This window comes from Diceros bicornis, chromosome 7 (genome assembly GCF_020826845.1).
Source record: "Diceros bicornis minor isolate mBicDic1 chromosome 7, mDicBic1.mat.cur, whole genome shotgun sequence".
NCBI classification, from domain to species: domain Eukaryota; kingdom Metazoa; phylum Chordata; class Mammalia; order Perissodactyla; family Rhinocerotidae; genus Diceros; species Diceros bicornis.
Genome location: NC_080746.1, coordinates 24916768 through 24932127, shown reverse-complemented (window position 1 = coordinate 24932127; position 15360 = coordinate 24916768). Strand labels below are relative to the sequence as shown.

Below are 15360 nucleotides of genomic sequence, written 5' to 3'. Positions count from 1 at the left end.
ATAACAAAATATAGAACAGAGAATCATGGATATAGAGAAAGTAACATGAGATTAAGGGATATAGAGGACAAAAGTAAAAGGTTTAACATACATCTAAATAGAGTCCCAGGAGGAGAGAATAGGGATAATACAGACAAAGCAATCTTTAAAGAGAGGATGGTTGAAACTTTTCCAGACCTTATGAAAGATATGAATCCCCAGACACATGAAGCACATCCTATATCAAGCAGGATAAATTTAAAAAATCTACCTTTCAGGCCAGCCCGATGGCATAGTGGTTAAGTTCGTGCTCTCTGCTTCGGCAGCCCAGGGTTTGCCGGTTCAGATCCTGGGTGCAGACCTATGCACTGCTCCTCAAGGCACGCTGTGGCAGCGTCCCACACACAAAGTAGAGGAGAATTGGAATGGATGTTACCTCAGGGACCATCTTCCTCAAGCAAAAAGAGGAAGATTGGCAACAGATGTTAGCTCAGGGCTGATCATCCTCACCAAAAACAAAAATCTACCTCTAGATAAAATGAGGTGAACTTGAAGCACCTTAAAGACAAAGAGAACATATTAAAAAGCAATCAGAAAGGAAAGAAAGATTGTCACAAAGAATAACTGTATGGTTAATAGCAAACTTCTCAACAGCAATCACGGAAGTCCAAAGACTGGAGTGAGATCTTTAAAGTGCTGAGAGAAGAATACCTATAAAGTTATAGTTGTGAGCCCAGTAATATTATCTTTCAGCTACAAGGGCAAAAGAAATGATATTTTCAGATAAATAAAAACTGAAACAGTTTACCACCAACACCACCTACTCGAAAGGAATTTTCTAAAGGATTAGTTTAGAAGAAGGAAAATGAATCTAGAAAAAAAGCTTGGAAGAAGAATAAGCAAAGAACATTGTGAGTATGTAAGTAAATCTAATACAGATTTACTTAATAAAATGATGATGATAATTATGACATCTAATTTGTGGAGGTTTAATAAAAAGAAACAAGCTGAAATGCAAGAAAACATACTCGTCAATTAGGAGAAGGGTAGTAAGAGTTAATGTTCTAAGGATCTCGTCTGTCAGGGGGACGTTTAAGATATTGTTTTTAGTCTTTGTTAAATATGCAAGGTAAAATTTTGTGGGTAACCACGAGGAATGGAAATAGAGTGTTTAATTTCCACAGCAGGTAGAGGGCAAAATTATGTAGAAGAAACAAATACAACAGGCTTATTTTCATCAAATAATAAAATCGACCAGACTTGTAGTTGTGAAAACTTTGTAGAGTATTCAGGTATTAAAACTGGGTTGGGGTGGGAACAGTGCTGGCATTTCCACAGTAATAATTAAACCCGAGCAGAAAAAGAAGAAGGAGTGTAAGAAGATTCCAGGGATTGTTGGTAGAAGAGAAAGATAGGAAAGCTTTTGTACAGAGACGTCAAAAGCTGAAGGGGTTGTGTCAGCATAGACTGAGATTTATCCATGCCTTGGGCAGAGGCCAGAGGCCAGAGGCAGAGCCATGCCAGTCGATGAATGAGGCTGACAGATGCTGAGGGAAGAACAGGGTATTGATACTCATGTCCATCAAATTAGCACGTGTACTGCATCTCATAGAAGCCTTCCTCCTAACCACAGCCTTGGCCAGAGAAGTTTAAGGGGGGTGAGAAGGTAGGAGAACAAGGTGACGTCTCCCCAGGCAGCACCCAGGACAGCTACCACCCTGCCACTCCCTACTTAGACATGGAGGGAGGCTGAGGCAGAAGCGACAGGGTGTAGGCCTTCGTACAAGCCTTCGAGGAAAGACCCAGACAGACAGACAGAGCTGGAAGCTGGAGGGAAACACTGGATATCATGGGAAAATGTGCCCAAACACAAGTGCTTCTATGTTTAATCACTGCCTCCTTGCCTTCCCAAATAAGACGTTAGGGCACCCTGATCTACACCCATCTCTGACCCTGCATGCCCAGAATTCTCTTCTGCTACTTAAAAGTGTCAACTTATTAAACAGGAAAACACATAAATCAGAACATGTTTAGAAGAATATACTATAAAAATAAGGGACATAAAAATGCATCTGAGGGGCCGGCCTGGTGGCCTAGTGGTTAAGTTCACACACTCCACTTCAGCGGCCCGGGGTTCACAGGTTCGGATCCCAGGCACGGACCTAAACACCACTCATCAAGCCATGCTGTGGCAGCGTCCCACATACAAAAATATAGAGGAAGATTGGCCCAGATGTTAGCTCAGGGCCAATCTTCCTCACCAAATAAAAACATGCATCTGAGTGATAGTAACTAACATTTCTATCCTGCTTACTCTATGCCAGGAACTATTCTAAGTGCTTGACATATATTGATCATATATATATGATCTCATTGAATCTTCATGTACCCAAGATCACACAGCTAATAAGAGGCAGAGCTGGGATTCAAACATAGACATTCTGGTTCCAGAGTCTTCACTCTTAAATACCATGCTACTTCTGAGTGGTTGGTGGATATTTTACCTGGAGAAGATAGAATTCCATGTTGGTGCTATGGACTGAATGCTTGTGTCCCCCCAGAATTCATATGTTAAAGCCCTAATCCCCAATGTGATGGTATTTGGAGGTGGGGCCTTTGGGAGGTGAGTAGGTCATGAGGACAGAGCCCTCATTAACAGAATTAGTGTCCTTATAAGAAGAGACATACGAGAGAGACGATCTCTCTGCCACATGAAGACACAGTGAGAGGTCAGCCATCTGCAAACCAGGAAGAGGGCCCTCACCAAGAACCCAACCATGCTGGCACCGTGATCTCAAACTTTCAGCCTCCAGAACTAGAAGAAATGTTGGTTGTTTAAGCCACTCAGTCTATGGTATTTCTTAGAGCAGCCCGAACTGATTAAGACAGTTGGGAAATGATGGGTTATCTTCAAATGTTTGAAGGATTAAACTTATTCTTTATGGACCAAAGAGATTAGAATTAAGAAAGTGGCTCTTTTCAGCTTACTTTGTAACAGTCAGAAGTCCCCAAAGAAGAAATGAGTTTTCTCAGATGGTGCTGATTTCTCCATCACTGGAGGCCAAATGCACCGAGTGTTAAGAATATGGAGACGATTTCACCATTGAGTAGGTAGTCAGATGAGACCCTCGATAAAATCTCCTCCAACTCTTGAGAGTCTATAAGACCGTGAGGGTCAGGGCTAAGAGCTCAGATCCAAAGAACTGGGTATTAAGGACTCAACTTTTACAACAGCCAATTTTCCACTTAGCTTTGTTCCTGGTCATCTTGAAGCCAGAATTTGCATTTGTATATTTTAAGACTCTACACACCTGGATACCCTTCCTTCAACGGTCAGCTTAGATGTCGCCTCCTCCAGGATGTGTTCCCCACTCCATCCCTCATGCCAGCTTAGGCGCCCACCTCACCCCCTCTTACCCCAACCATGCCACTTCTTATACTATAGTGAATTGTCTGTTTTGTAGTCAGTCATTCCCTGTGTTAGTTTCCTAGGGCTGCAGTGATAAATTACTACAAATGGGGTGGCTTAAAACAACAGAAAATTATTGCCTCACAGTTCTGGAGGCTAGAAAACCAAAATCTAGGTGTCCACAGGGCCAAGCTCCCTCTGAAGACTCTAGGGGAGCATCCTTTTTTGCCTCTTCCTGGCTTCTGGTGGTTGCTGGCAATCCTTGGTCTTCCTTAGCTTGAGGCTGTATCACTCAAATTTCCGCCTCCATCTTCCCATGGCCTTCTCCCCCTGTGTCTGTGTCACTGTGTGTCTCTGTCTTCTTCACATAAGGACAGTAGTCATATCGGATTTAGGGCCCACCCTAATCCAGTATGACCTCATCTTAATTTAACTAGTTACATCTTCCAAGATCCTATTTCCCAATAAGGTCATGTTCACAGATACTGGGAATTAGGACTTCAGTATATCTTTTGGGGGGATATAAGTCAATCAACAACATCCCCCAAACTTGCATGCTCACTAGACTGCAGTTCTTTGAAAACCGTATCTTTATTCCACATATTTTTATTGTGTCTACTATGAACCACCCTTTGTTCTGGGCACTGAGTACAAGTCACAGTCAAGGTCCCTACTCTTGGTAGAGCTTTGCTTCTACCTGAAGACAGACAATTAAAAAGTGGCCATTCAATGTTGAAGCCAAATGCCAAGCATATAAATGTATATATATAAACCACTTAATATATATATGATGAAGGATATTAACACAAACAGCAGAAAACAAAGGATAACTTGTTCTACTTCATCTGACCCACGCTTTTTGGCATGTTCATCAGTCTAAAACTTTGGTTTCTCTCTGTCCCTTGCAAAACTTTGTTCTCTGGTACTTGCATTCTTATTCTGAGTTGGTCCCCCTAAACTAACCCTCCAAATAATGTTTTTTAGTATAAGACAATAAAGTGTGAAAATGTATTCTTAATCTTTTCTTTTAATTCAAACTTGCAACTAAAGAAGAAAATGCTTGCTCTCTTTGCCTTCCAGGGCAGCGTCAGTTCCTCTCAGTCTCCATTTGTCCAGACGCCAGGTGAGTGCTTCAGTTCAATGAGCAATTCATTAATTCACTTTTGAGTTTCAACCGGGCATTTGGGCTTCCATTCTTTTATAACTGCTTTACAGCACTTTCAAAACTTTGCTCCTTTAAAATAGTTATTTTTTAAATACAAAATCAGTGAAGACAGATCTCATTCAGTCATTCCTGAATTTAAAATTCATTCTATATTGAAGGTAAATCCCTTGCCTAGAAGAAGTTTATTGGGCAAAAGCAATAGCAATTAGGCCCTTGATACAATTTAAAAATGTCTGAAATTCTGGCACCATGATCTGATAGATTATGCACCTGCTTTAGAACAGAGAGGGAGACCTGCTGGAAGATGCAGGAACTACCGTTTATCTGCGTGCTCTCTATATGTCAGGCATTTAGTTCAGCATTTTGTATTCATTTCAATAAATATGTCTCATACAATATTGCTATGGGGATGGAAAAGGGGTTTTGTTAATAACAGTGTTGGGCACTCCCATACCCGTGCACACATGCACACACGCGCATGCACGCACACACACACACACTCCTTCCAGATCTCAAACTCAAAAGTGGCATAGGCTTTCTCAATAATTTTACTAACCCTCAGAGTTGGGTAAGGGAAAGGAATTAAAGCAGTAGAAGATCCCACATATCTGAATGTCTCCATGTTGTGTTTCCCAATCATATTTACAGTCACTGAGACCCGGTTGCATCTTCTCCTTTCTATAGAAGAAAATCTCTGCCACTTCTCTAGAATTATTCTTCCTTTTTAAGGAGAAAGGTATATGCTTAAGAGAGTGGAGGGTTTTTTCTTTGTGATTGCTTTTATTTAGAAATTGGAAATATAGACATGAGACCCTGGAAGCCCAGTTTACATATTCTTCATTCTGTTCTCAGCCTTAACCACTCCTGTGGATATAAATTCCTGGTGTGAAACAGAACCTTATTTATTGATATTAATTTTCACTTGTGCCAATTTTTTTCCAAGGAAGGATGCTTATGAGGAAACCCCCAACTGCAGCTTTCAAATTCATGAGCAGATTAGAAGTTTGGGGCTATAGAATTTAAGATGAAAGTGGGGTGAGTAGAATTGTGCTGTAAGTTTCTATGAGGAATTTTGATTTCCTCTGAATAAATGAATAAATTTACATGTAATTGTTGAACACAGTGTTATACTACTGGGTTTACAGAAGATGTGTAAGACATAAGCTCTGCCCCCATGGAGCTCGCAGGTCAATTGGAAAGAGGATTGTAACTCAGGTGAGAGAGTAGTGAGCATAATCTGAAGTGTCATTTCATGTGGCAGGGGCCAAAGTGCTGTGTATGTAGAGAAATGCATGACTGAGCTGTGATAAGAAAGGAGAAGGGTCTTGATGAGTCTGTCTCCTCTCCCTGCAGAAGAGTGGGCAGGGTGGGCAGGGACAAAGCTCAGAAGTGGTCCACTGTGGTGGGGGGAGGTAAGAAAGGCACGCACCTGCATCTTCCTCCCAAGTCGGGCTTCTGTGACCTCTGGGTGTAGGTCTTAGCTAATTAGACCACACCCACCCCAGCTGGAAACAATCAGTTCTACAGACCTTGAGTCTATGCCCCTGAACATGTTCTAGATGATAATGTGTTTCCTGCTACAACTGAGCTCTGGCGTCAGAAAGTCTTTAGCAAACATATCTCTTTTCTTCTGGGACCATTTCACTGGCCTTGCCTTAAATGAGACTCTTCTCAGTTTCAGCCTCTTCCCTGTTTTTGCCAGGGGAAACTTTCTCTTCGCAAACTTGCAGTGCCCCGGAGAGCTGAGTGAGGGACTCAGTATGGCCACAAGAGGGCAGCAAATAAGTGAGACATCAAAGCCAGAGAACATTTTTTTTGTGTGGTCCTCTCAACTTGACTGCAAAGAAGCCATATGATCCCAAAGCACTCAAGCCATTTCTTGATGCCTGCTAGGTGCGAGGCATCAGGTTAAAGATAAATATACAAAGAATTAGAAGAAAAGTACAACCCGCCTCTGATTTGGGGTGGGGTTACAGTATCATCTTATCTAGAGATGCTGAATCTCAGACAATGTGCCCCGAAGCAGCCTCTTGTTAAAAGTCCTGTGTATATGGGGACAGAGCTCAGAAGCTGTGAAAAAGATGCTCATTCTATAAAATGTAAATGCCAAGGGATTCTTATCTCTTTAAGCCCAACCCCTTCCTAGCAGTGCCTGGCACATAGATGATGCACAATAAATGTATGTTGAATGAGTGAATGATTGACCAGTTATTGCACTGCCTAAAATGAATTCATCCCCAAAGACAGAGTGAACTTGAAACACAATAGTCATTGGGTTGGACCAGTTAAAAGAGGCAATGCAGCAATATTTAATGCTTTTCAAGACATTTATCTATTTAAATGTTAGCCTTGGTGTCAGTCATGTGTGAGACACACCATTTCACACGTGGAGAGACTCAGCTGCAACATAGATGCCTTGACTTTGCCATGAGGAAATTTTGCCCTTTTGTTTTTCATTTGCCAACAGGTTCACCGGTAATGTCAGGTTACTATGGCGTCAGAAGATCTTTCCTATCTGACTCAGACTTCCACAACACTAAACAGTTTGCAAACGACGTCTGCACCTCGGGCGTGGCGAAGCCCTTTCCCTGTGAGTCCTCCGCAGGGCAGAGCCACCCGGCCCTCCTGGATTCCTACTTCCCGGAGCCCTACGGAGACCACCGCCCCCCGGCCCTGACCCCCAACACCGGCTCTCTGTTCAGCTCCTCGCCCCTGCCGCCGCTGCTGCCACCGCCCTTCCCCAGCGACCCCACACACTTCGTGCTGGTGAGTAGACAGAGATTTCACGTTTAGGGAGTAAGGTAAGGTCTGGACTCATGCGCCTCTGGCCAGTGCATGCACTCGGGTCTGGCTCCCCGTCTGGCTCCCTGGAGATCCCTGAGGCTGCTCTGCAGCTGGCCCGAGAGATGCCAGGACGGGCCACTCTGCCAGGATACACTCCGAGGAGCCTTCCTCAAAGATCCATGCCAACTACCACAGCAAGAGAGCCTATCTCGGGGTTTGGGCCAAGATGACTAATAAGGCAGGATTTATATCTATTTTGTTAATACTCTGCTTTTGCCAAATGTCCCCCCCCCCCCCCCCCCCCCCCGTCATTCCTTCAGAACATAAGGAAAGAGCACTGAAGTTACATCTCAGACACAATCTCCCAGGGCAGGCACGTCGGTGCTTCTCTTTCCCTCCCACTCGGCTGCCTCCCCTCCCCCACAATATTTCTACCCTACAGAACCTTGTCCTCTCATAATCCTTCCAGAAAGATGAGTTCATAATGATCTGAAGAATACTAACACCCTTCTTATAAAAAACTGTAAAGCCTTCAACCACAAAGGAATGAATCTCTAAAGATGGAATTTTAGACAAAAGGCAGTGGGGATTAACATTATTGAGTAGCTACTCTATGCCAGGAACTTTTATGTGCCTTTGTTTATTTAATACTTGGGATATAGTTATTAAAGCACCATTTTACAGATTAACAAAGTGAAGTGCTCAGAGTCAGGAAGGTAGTAAGTGGCACAGCCATGCGTTGAACCCAAATCTTTCCAGCTCAAAGCCTACAAGGTTCCTACCTCTTTACTCACCAGGGCAGGGTGGTTTTCCTAGCCCACTCAAAAACCTACTCCTTCCAGGAGTAGCCGGCGCTGACTCCCCAGCTGTGGAAAGGGCGTTCTAGGACCCCAGGATTGTGAAGCTCAAAAAGAATGCAAGACACATTGTGTTGTAAATCGTAAAATGCTGTATAAATGTCCATTTTGTTATTCTCACATTTCACTCATTTAATGTTTTCTGGGGAAAGGAATCTTCGTATATATAGGGAATCTAATTCTAGAGTAAGAAAGGAGCTAAAACTTCCACTGCTGCTGTCAATCACCAGAGGGAAGCGCTATGTGGTAAGGAGGATTCCGAGAGCAGAGGGAAGACACCAGGTCCGCTCTGGAAGCCCTGGTCCAGCAGCGCCCCCTGTTGCGGAGGAAATCTGTCCCATCAGAGTCTCACCTAATGACTAACCCCAGTGACCTTTCCATTCTCCTCAGAGGGACTCGTGGGAGCAGACGGTGCCCGACGGTCTCAGCCAACCAGACCCCGTGCACGCCGATGCCCTGCAGACCTTGCCGCCCGGAACAAGTTGCCTCTCCCAGCTGGAGTCGGGGAGCTCCGCCCAGCACAGGAGCCCTAGCTGGGGGGTCCCCCTATCTGCGGCTCAGTCCTACTCACTGCATGCTCTGGAGGATCTGTACCACACGCCGGGGTACCCCACCCCGCCCCCCTACCCCTTCACCCCTTTCATGACGATGTCGAATGACCTGCCGCCCAAGGTGGTGTCCCTCTCCCCAGACGAGGGAGCAGACACCTCTGCCCTTCAGGACCCTTCTGCATGGGCGAAAGAAGATGGGAGCACGGCCTGGGGGTCGTACGAATGCCGCAGAGCTTACTGAGGGGTGCGCCAAAGGACTTCTACTATGCTTTTCTTTAACTTGGGTCTGTATTCCAGATGGTTTTCAGTGTGGCAGCTCATTCAGAACTGGATTTTCAGGATAAGCCATCATGCCACCCTTTGTTAATGGACATGGCATTTATTTGTAATCCTCCCCACCATAACCCCACTGAAACACAACACAATGTTAACTCAATACATCAGGGACCCTATTCTAGTGAGACAACCTGACAGTGAGGTCTTTGGGGAACCTTAGGAATCCATTACATTCTGAATCTTCTGTTACCTTTGAAGTATCATTTTTGGCACTGGTATTTTTTTCTTAAATTACATTAAAATTTATGAAGATCATAAAACATACTGATTTTCCTGTCCAATTTTTCTTAGTTATGAACTATGAGTGTTCCTTAGTAAAAGAGAATGCATAGAATGTAATATAGATTAGGGCACATGAAACAACTCACATTCAAGTATGAAGCGTTATATACATTTCTCTCCTTACAATGACTTGTAAAGGCCCAGTAACAAATATTGGCACCACACACGAATGCTTTATTGTCATTAAAATAGGATGAGGTCAGGAGACTCTGGCTTCATAAACATATAGTTTTGACTCTGCCCTAAAGCCCAGGATGTCCAAAAATTAGGCTAATCCAAAAAACAATAAAGGCCAAAAACTTGCTTTGATCAATGGTAGCCTTAATTAAGCTAGACCTTGTCTCTCTGATGGAATAAAGTTACAATTCAGAGTGGATTAGTAACATGGGAATTCTGGGATCAAATAAGAATGCATGCATGAGGCCGGCCTGGTGGCATAGCAGTTAAGTTTGCACGCTCCACTTTGGCAGCCTGGGGTTCACCGGTTTGGATCCTGGGCACCGACCTACTCACCACTCATCAAGCCATGCTGAGGCGGCATCCCACATAGAAGAGCTACAACTCTACAACTATGATACACAACTATGTACTGGGGCTTTGGGGAGAAAAAAGAAAAAGAGGAAGATTGGCAACAGATGTTAGTGCAGGGCCAATCTTCCCCAAAAGAAAAAAAAAAGAATGCACGCATTGTAAAGAAAATACAGAGAGGAGGACTGGGCTCCTGGCAAGAAACAAGAGACCACAGAACACCAAGAAGCAAAGGGGCTTTGGAGAAGGACCTATTGTCAGGTGTGCACCAGTAGCATTACACACAACATCTTCCATTTGGAGGAAGACCTTGTTGGTGGCTCATCGGTCAGAAATGTACCACTCTTACTATGTATAAGTGAAGAAAGTGACATCTGAAGCATTCGTCTTGGGAAAGTTCGATTGGTGTAGATTCCTTTGCCATTATGTTCCCAGAGTAATTCCCACAAGCAGTGTGCCCCTCTGCAGACCAAGCCCATCATAAATGCCTTGCACAAACTCTGACTTTGCATTGCATGAGCCGAGGCCCACGGGTTACATCCACACTCCTGCTCCCAACTTCCTACCAACTTCCTTTCTTCACCACGTTTTTCGGATCCCCCTGGTCCCTCCTGACCCAATGCCTTTTCCCTCCATCTCCTGGGGTCCCAATGCTCTCATTTTTTACCTGGTTTCCCAAAGCCCCTCAATACAGTCTCCATCACATCCTCTGTGACAGTGTCCCATGCTGTCCCTCAGCTAAGTAGGAGTCCAAAAAATCTAATTAAGGATATTAATTCACACTTAGAAGTGAATAATTCCTATTCTTCCTTCTCCAGGCCTTCAAGGGCATTTTCTGGTCAAGGAAACATACTCCTAATTTATGGAGTGCCTGCAGAAATGCCTGGATAGGGAGACTTCTTTTATCTCACACCCCTCAGTTCCCTCCCGGGAGAGCATCCCCACAGGAGCAGATCAAGGAGGAGCTCTGGTGGTCCTCAGCTCTGGGCTGCACTCTGCCCGGTCCCCTGCCTGGCTCGTTCCCTCCTACCACTTCTTTTCACAGCCTGATCTTCACTTTCTCCATATTTGCTCTTTAATGAAAGGAGGCAACTTCCACTTTAGGAGAGAGTGCTGCTCTTTCTTAAGTCTGGTGACTTGGGACCTCAGTCCTGGTTCCCTGTGTCGTTGGCAGAGCCACCTGCCATCCAGCATCACTCATACCTGGACAGCAGGCCTGTGCATCAGAAGAAAGAGACCTGGCCCTCTCTATATATAGATTTAGGGGTCTTCACAAGGATCTCAAAGTCATTTCTCTAGATTGGTTGTGTAATATTTATAATAATCACAATTATCTCCTGCTTACCACGTTACTAAGTAACACACAACACAATAATGGTTGTGTAAATCACAAATATGGGTCCACATCACTTTAACTTTGATTATAACACTAATGTTGGGCATGCTCATTTCTCTTAGTTTGCTGTTATCTACTCACGAACTACGTTCATCTCACAATCTGAGGATGCATCGGCTCTCAGACAAGTAGAGCTCAGCAACCAGACCTGGCATTAGAAGTAAATGCACTGAGTGCAGGAGTGTCTGCATTCTTCTTAAAGCATCCAGGCCCTGTCACAGTGTTTGAGAAAATTAATTTCTAAAGAAGGAGACCTACACCAGCCCATACTCCATTTAATATCCATTCCAGTCACCTCGTCTACAGTGGGGTCCGGGAGTGGGGAGTGGTGCTAGTGATTCCAAATGGTAAATGATTTTTAAGAATTCTATTTAGCTTGACACTGTGTTGCTATATTACACATATTTTAATTCAGTTCTGTTTCATTGTTCTGGGAATTTACAATACTTTGTTAAAAAGTGAAAGTAAGCTACAAAATTATGACAGGGAAATTAATGATATTTCCCTACCCCATTTCCCAACCAAGCACGCTCTATCTCCTACTGCATGCTGGGGACTAACCAAGCACGCTCTATCTCCTACTGCATGCTGCAACACTTCATAACACTGCACAAGGCCAGCATAAGAAAAAAATGCACATTCTTCTCTCCCTCTCCTTCCTTAAACTTGCTGTTCTAGGACTCATAGCCTTCCTGGGACAGCCGGAGAAAATTAAAGAGCTCAGGTTCAAAATGCCATCTCTTTCAGGTCCCTTAAGATTCAAAATAAGCAGAGATGTGATGTCGAGTTCAAGCCACTTAAGAAAGTTGACTAGAGGATAATGTCAAGAAGAAGTGGAAAGTGGGGCCGGCCCTGTGGCATAGCAGTTAAGTGCGCACGCTCCGCTGCTGGCGGCCCGGGTTCGGATCCCGGGCGCGCGCAGACGCACCACCTGTCAGGCCATGCTGAGGCAGCGTCCCACAGAAAGTGGAGGAAGATCAGCATGCATGTTAGCCCAGGGCCGGTCTTCCTCAGCACAAAGAGGAGGATTGGCATGGAGGTTAGCTCGGGGCTGATCTTCCTCACAAAAAAAAAGTGGAAAGCAAAATTTGCCCAGGCAAAAGCTGCATTATACATAGTCCTCCCATAAATCACTGGAAACAGACATTACAGTATGTAGTTGACAATGTTTGTGTTTCTCTTGCAATGTTATACAAACCCCAAAGAATGAGAGAAGAAAACCACATCTTTGCCTCATTTACTTAATAAATGCTTTTAAATGAGCGTTATGGCTTGCTACAGCTCAGTAAACAATACAATATGATGGTACTATTGTGGTAGGGGAATAAGTACTTTAGTACTGAAGTACTAGAATACTCTAAAAGAAATTCTACAACGGGAAAAGAATTACCAACCCCAATAGTAAAACATATATTTACATACATACATACATACATATATATATACATATATATAAAAGTATTACTAGCATCTTTATGACCCATTTTTCAATATGTAAATCTAAATAATACATTCATAATAAAATATCAGTTATATTTAAAGAACTGAAATAACAACTAATGTCCAAGATTTAAGTCACATTACATTATAGTGATTCTACCAACTTTACACCAAAATTATACTCTTTCTTTAGGTTCTATGAATAGGTTCTGTTTACGGTATCCTCTCTATTCAAAACAATATTACACTGTTCTTCTTATACACCACATTCAGTAACTATTGACTCTAGAGAGGTTATGTACAAAATCATATACTCTAGCTTAACAAGTGAGTCTCTAACTAGACCCACCTAGTAGAGGACTCATGAATGGCTCAGCAATGCGTCCCCAGCACCTGGCTTAATGCCCAGGATGTTGTAGTTGCTCAGTAAAATCTTTGTTAAATGGAACTAAAATTATACCACAAAGATGAATAACTATTTAGACCCTGACTCTGCCGGTAACCACTCTTGGAAACTAAGGGAAGGAGAAAATGCTCACTGTGTTTAGTATTTAACAATAGCCATACTCTGCAAATTCTGACAGTAGTAGACACTGAGCTTTAGTGATAATATATTTAAGATGATTGATTTAGTATTTTTAAATGTCTTTAAGAAGGAAAATTACTGAACCTTTGAAGTAGCACAGAAAAATGTTTCATTTGGTATCTACATGTACTATAATATATTGCTCAAGTCTTATAAATAAAAGTTATTCAGTGTTTGGTATTATCTCTGGTGTGATTAAAACAAAGACGATAAATAGATCAGGAAGTAGAATCCCCCCAAATCAGGCTAAACAAATCATAACTGAAATCTTCTATAATTATTAGCAAATGATGACACTAAGTTAGCTTTGATCTTTGATATAGAAGTGCCCTGTAATCATAACCTCTGACAAATGTGTGTGTTTGCCATATTCAATGTCATTGCCAGTACATTACAAGCTAAAAGGAGGGAAGAGTAAAAGATTTTTACGAGTTCTAAAAGGAAAAAAATGTGGACAAAACAAATAACATCTAAGAATTAGCTCTTTTGCATTAGGAAAGTTGATAGATGTCCCTGCTAACCTTCTCCCTAACCAAAGAATAATCCAGAAGTTTATGGGTAATAAATTAATTTAGTCATAAATGAAAGATCACTCAATTGTTTTATTTCCCAACCTTGGTAATATATTCATAGATTTTTAACATGGTATTCTGTATATGTTTTTCTATGTCTTAACATTGCATAATAAAAATGTTTTAAGTGAAAGATGAACTTTTCATGCAGTGTCTGATAGTATTTTCCTTATTTAAATGATAAATTATCAAATGCCCATTCCCCCATGGAAGCCTCTTAACGAAAAGTTAAAACTTTGAATATGTTTTATGGGAAGAGACTGACTTAGCACAAATCAGTAAATAATCTCCATCTAATAGTCGTCCTGGGCATTTTCATATGGACCAAACATTCACTCTAGGGCCCAGTAAGTACTTGTTTCCTCCATGTTTTTGGAACTTGATATTTCCCACAAGGTTTGTAACAGTGTCCCAAAGTCAAAATGACAAAAGAACTTTGCATTAATAAAGAGAATTTAGAGCTGTAGTCAAATTTGGAGGGAATAAACTCTCCCTTTTCCTTATACTGAAAGTCTTTTCATATTCATGTGTCTAAGTTTAATAAAATCTCCTTCTTTGGGGGAAAAATATAATGCTCTGCAGTGTCATTTGCATACAAAAGCCTGCCAAAAAATTTCAGTTGAATATTCGGTTTAAAACTTTAAAAAGAAATGTATTCCAGTCCCATTATTCCGGGTGCTAAGTGACTTTAAGAAGATCAAAGACAAACTAAAGGGTTTCTGAGCTCAGTGGCTCAGAGATCTGAAAAACTACAATATATGAACAACTAGAGAAACTACAGAGGGCGAGCCTCAGAAAGAGAAGGCTTGGAGTGGAGGGTGGGAATGGGCATAACTTCTTCAGGCTTAGCACTCCTGATCAGAGTAGATAATCAGTATATGCTTGTTGAATGAATGAATGAATGAATGAACCAAACAAACCCATAAAGGAGAAACAGTAGCGTGGAAGTGGGAAATCAGCTATTCCATGTTAATCACAGAGCAGTTAATGGCACAAACCAAGACTTACTTATCTTTGTATTCCTAGTGCTTGATACCATGACTGGTACATAGTTGGTGCTCAATTAAGTCATAACTGGATTTTGGCTTAATCAGTGATCATTGTATTCAAAGCAGTCCAACAGTGGAACAGGCTGCCTTACAAATAGTGAGCTCCCATTCCTCAGCACAAATCTACTACGGGCCAGGAGCTCAGCTAAGGAGTGGAGGGAGCCAGAGGCTGGACGACCACCAGCAGGGATGTTGGAAAAAGACTTTAAGTCTCTCTCGGCACCTCAAAGATCCCTTTCAATATCCAAACGCCAGAACCCCGTGTTATATTTTTAAGCAAGTGAGCATGTTAAAGCCTGTTCAAAGCCCAGAACATTTTTTTCAGTCCTTTATTAAAACCCCAAAATGATTATCAGGACTTCAAGGCAGATACCCTGGAGGTGACAATGCCCCCAGCAAGAGGAAAGAGTTCCCAGTCTGCGAAGC

The 15360-nt window shown here is 42.5% G+C and overlaps 1 protein-coding gene across 1 annotated transcript in view; it reads left to right on the top strand.

Moving 5' to 3' along the window:
* Window positions 1-8986, top strand: part of POU2AF2 (POU class 2 homeobox associating factor 2) — a 36220-nt gene extending 27234 nt beyond the window's left edge. Inside the window, exons 3-5 of the mRNA XM_058544508.1 lie at window positions 4469-4511; window positions 7021-7319; window positions 8585-8986. Coding sequence (XP_058400491.1) covers window positions 4469-4511; window positions 7021-7319; window positions 8585-8986 — 744 coding nt within the window. The remainder of the gene's footprint in view (window positions 1-4468; window positions 4512-7020; window positions 7320-8584) is intronic.
* The last annotated feature ends 6374 nt before the right edge of the window (window positions 8987-15360 follow it).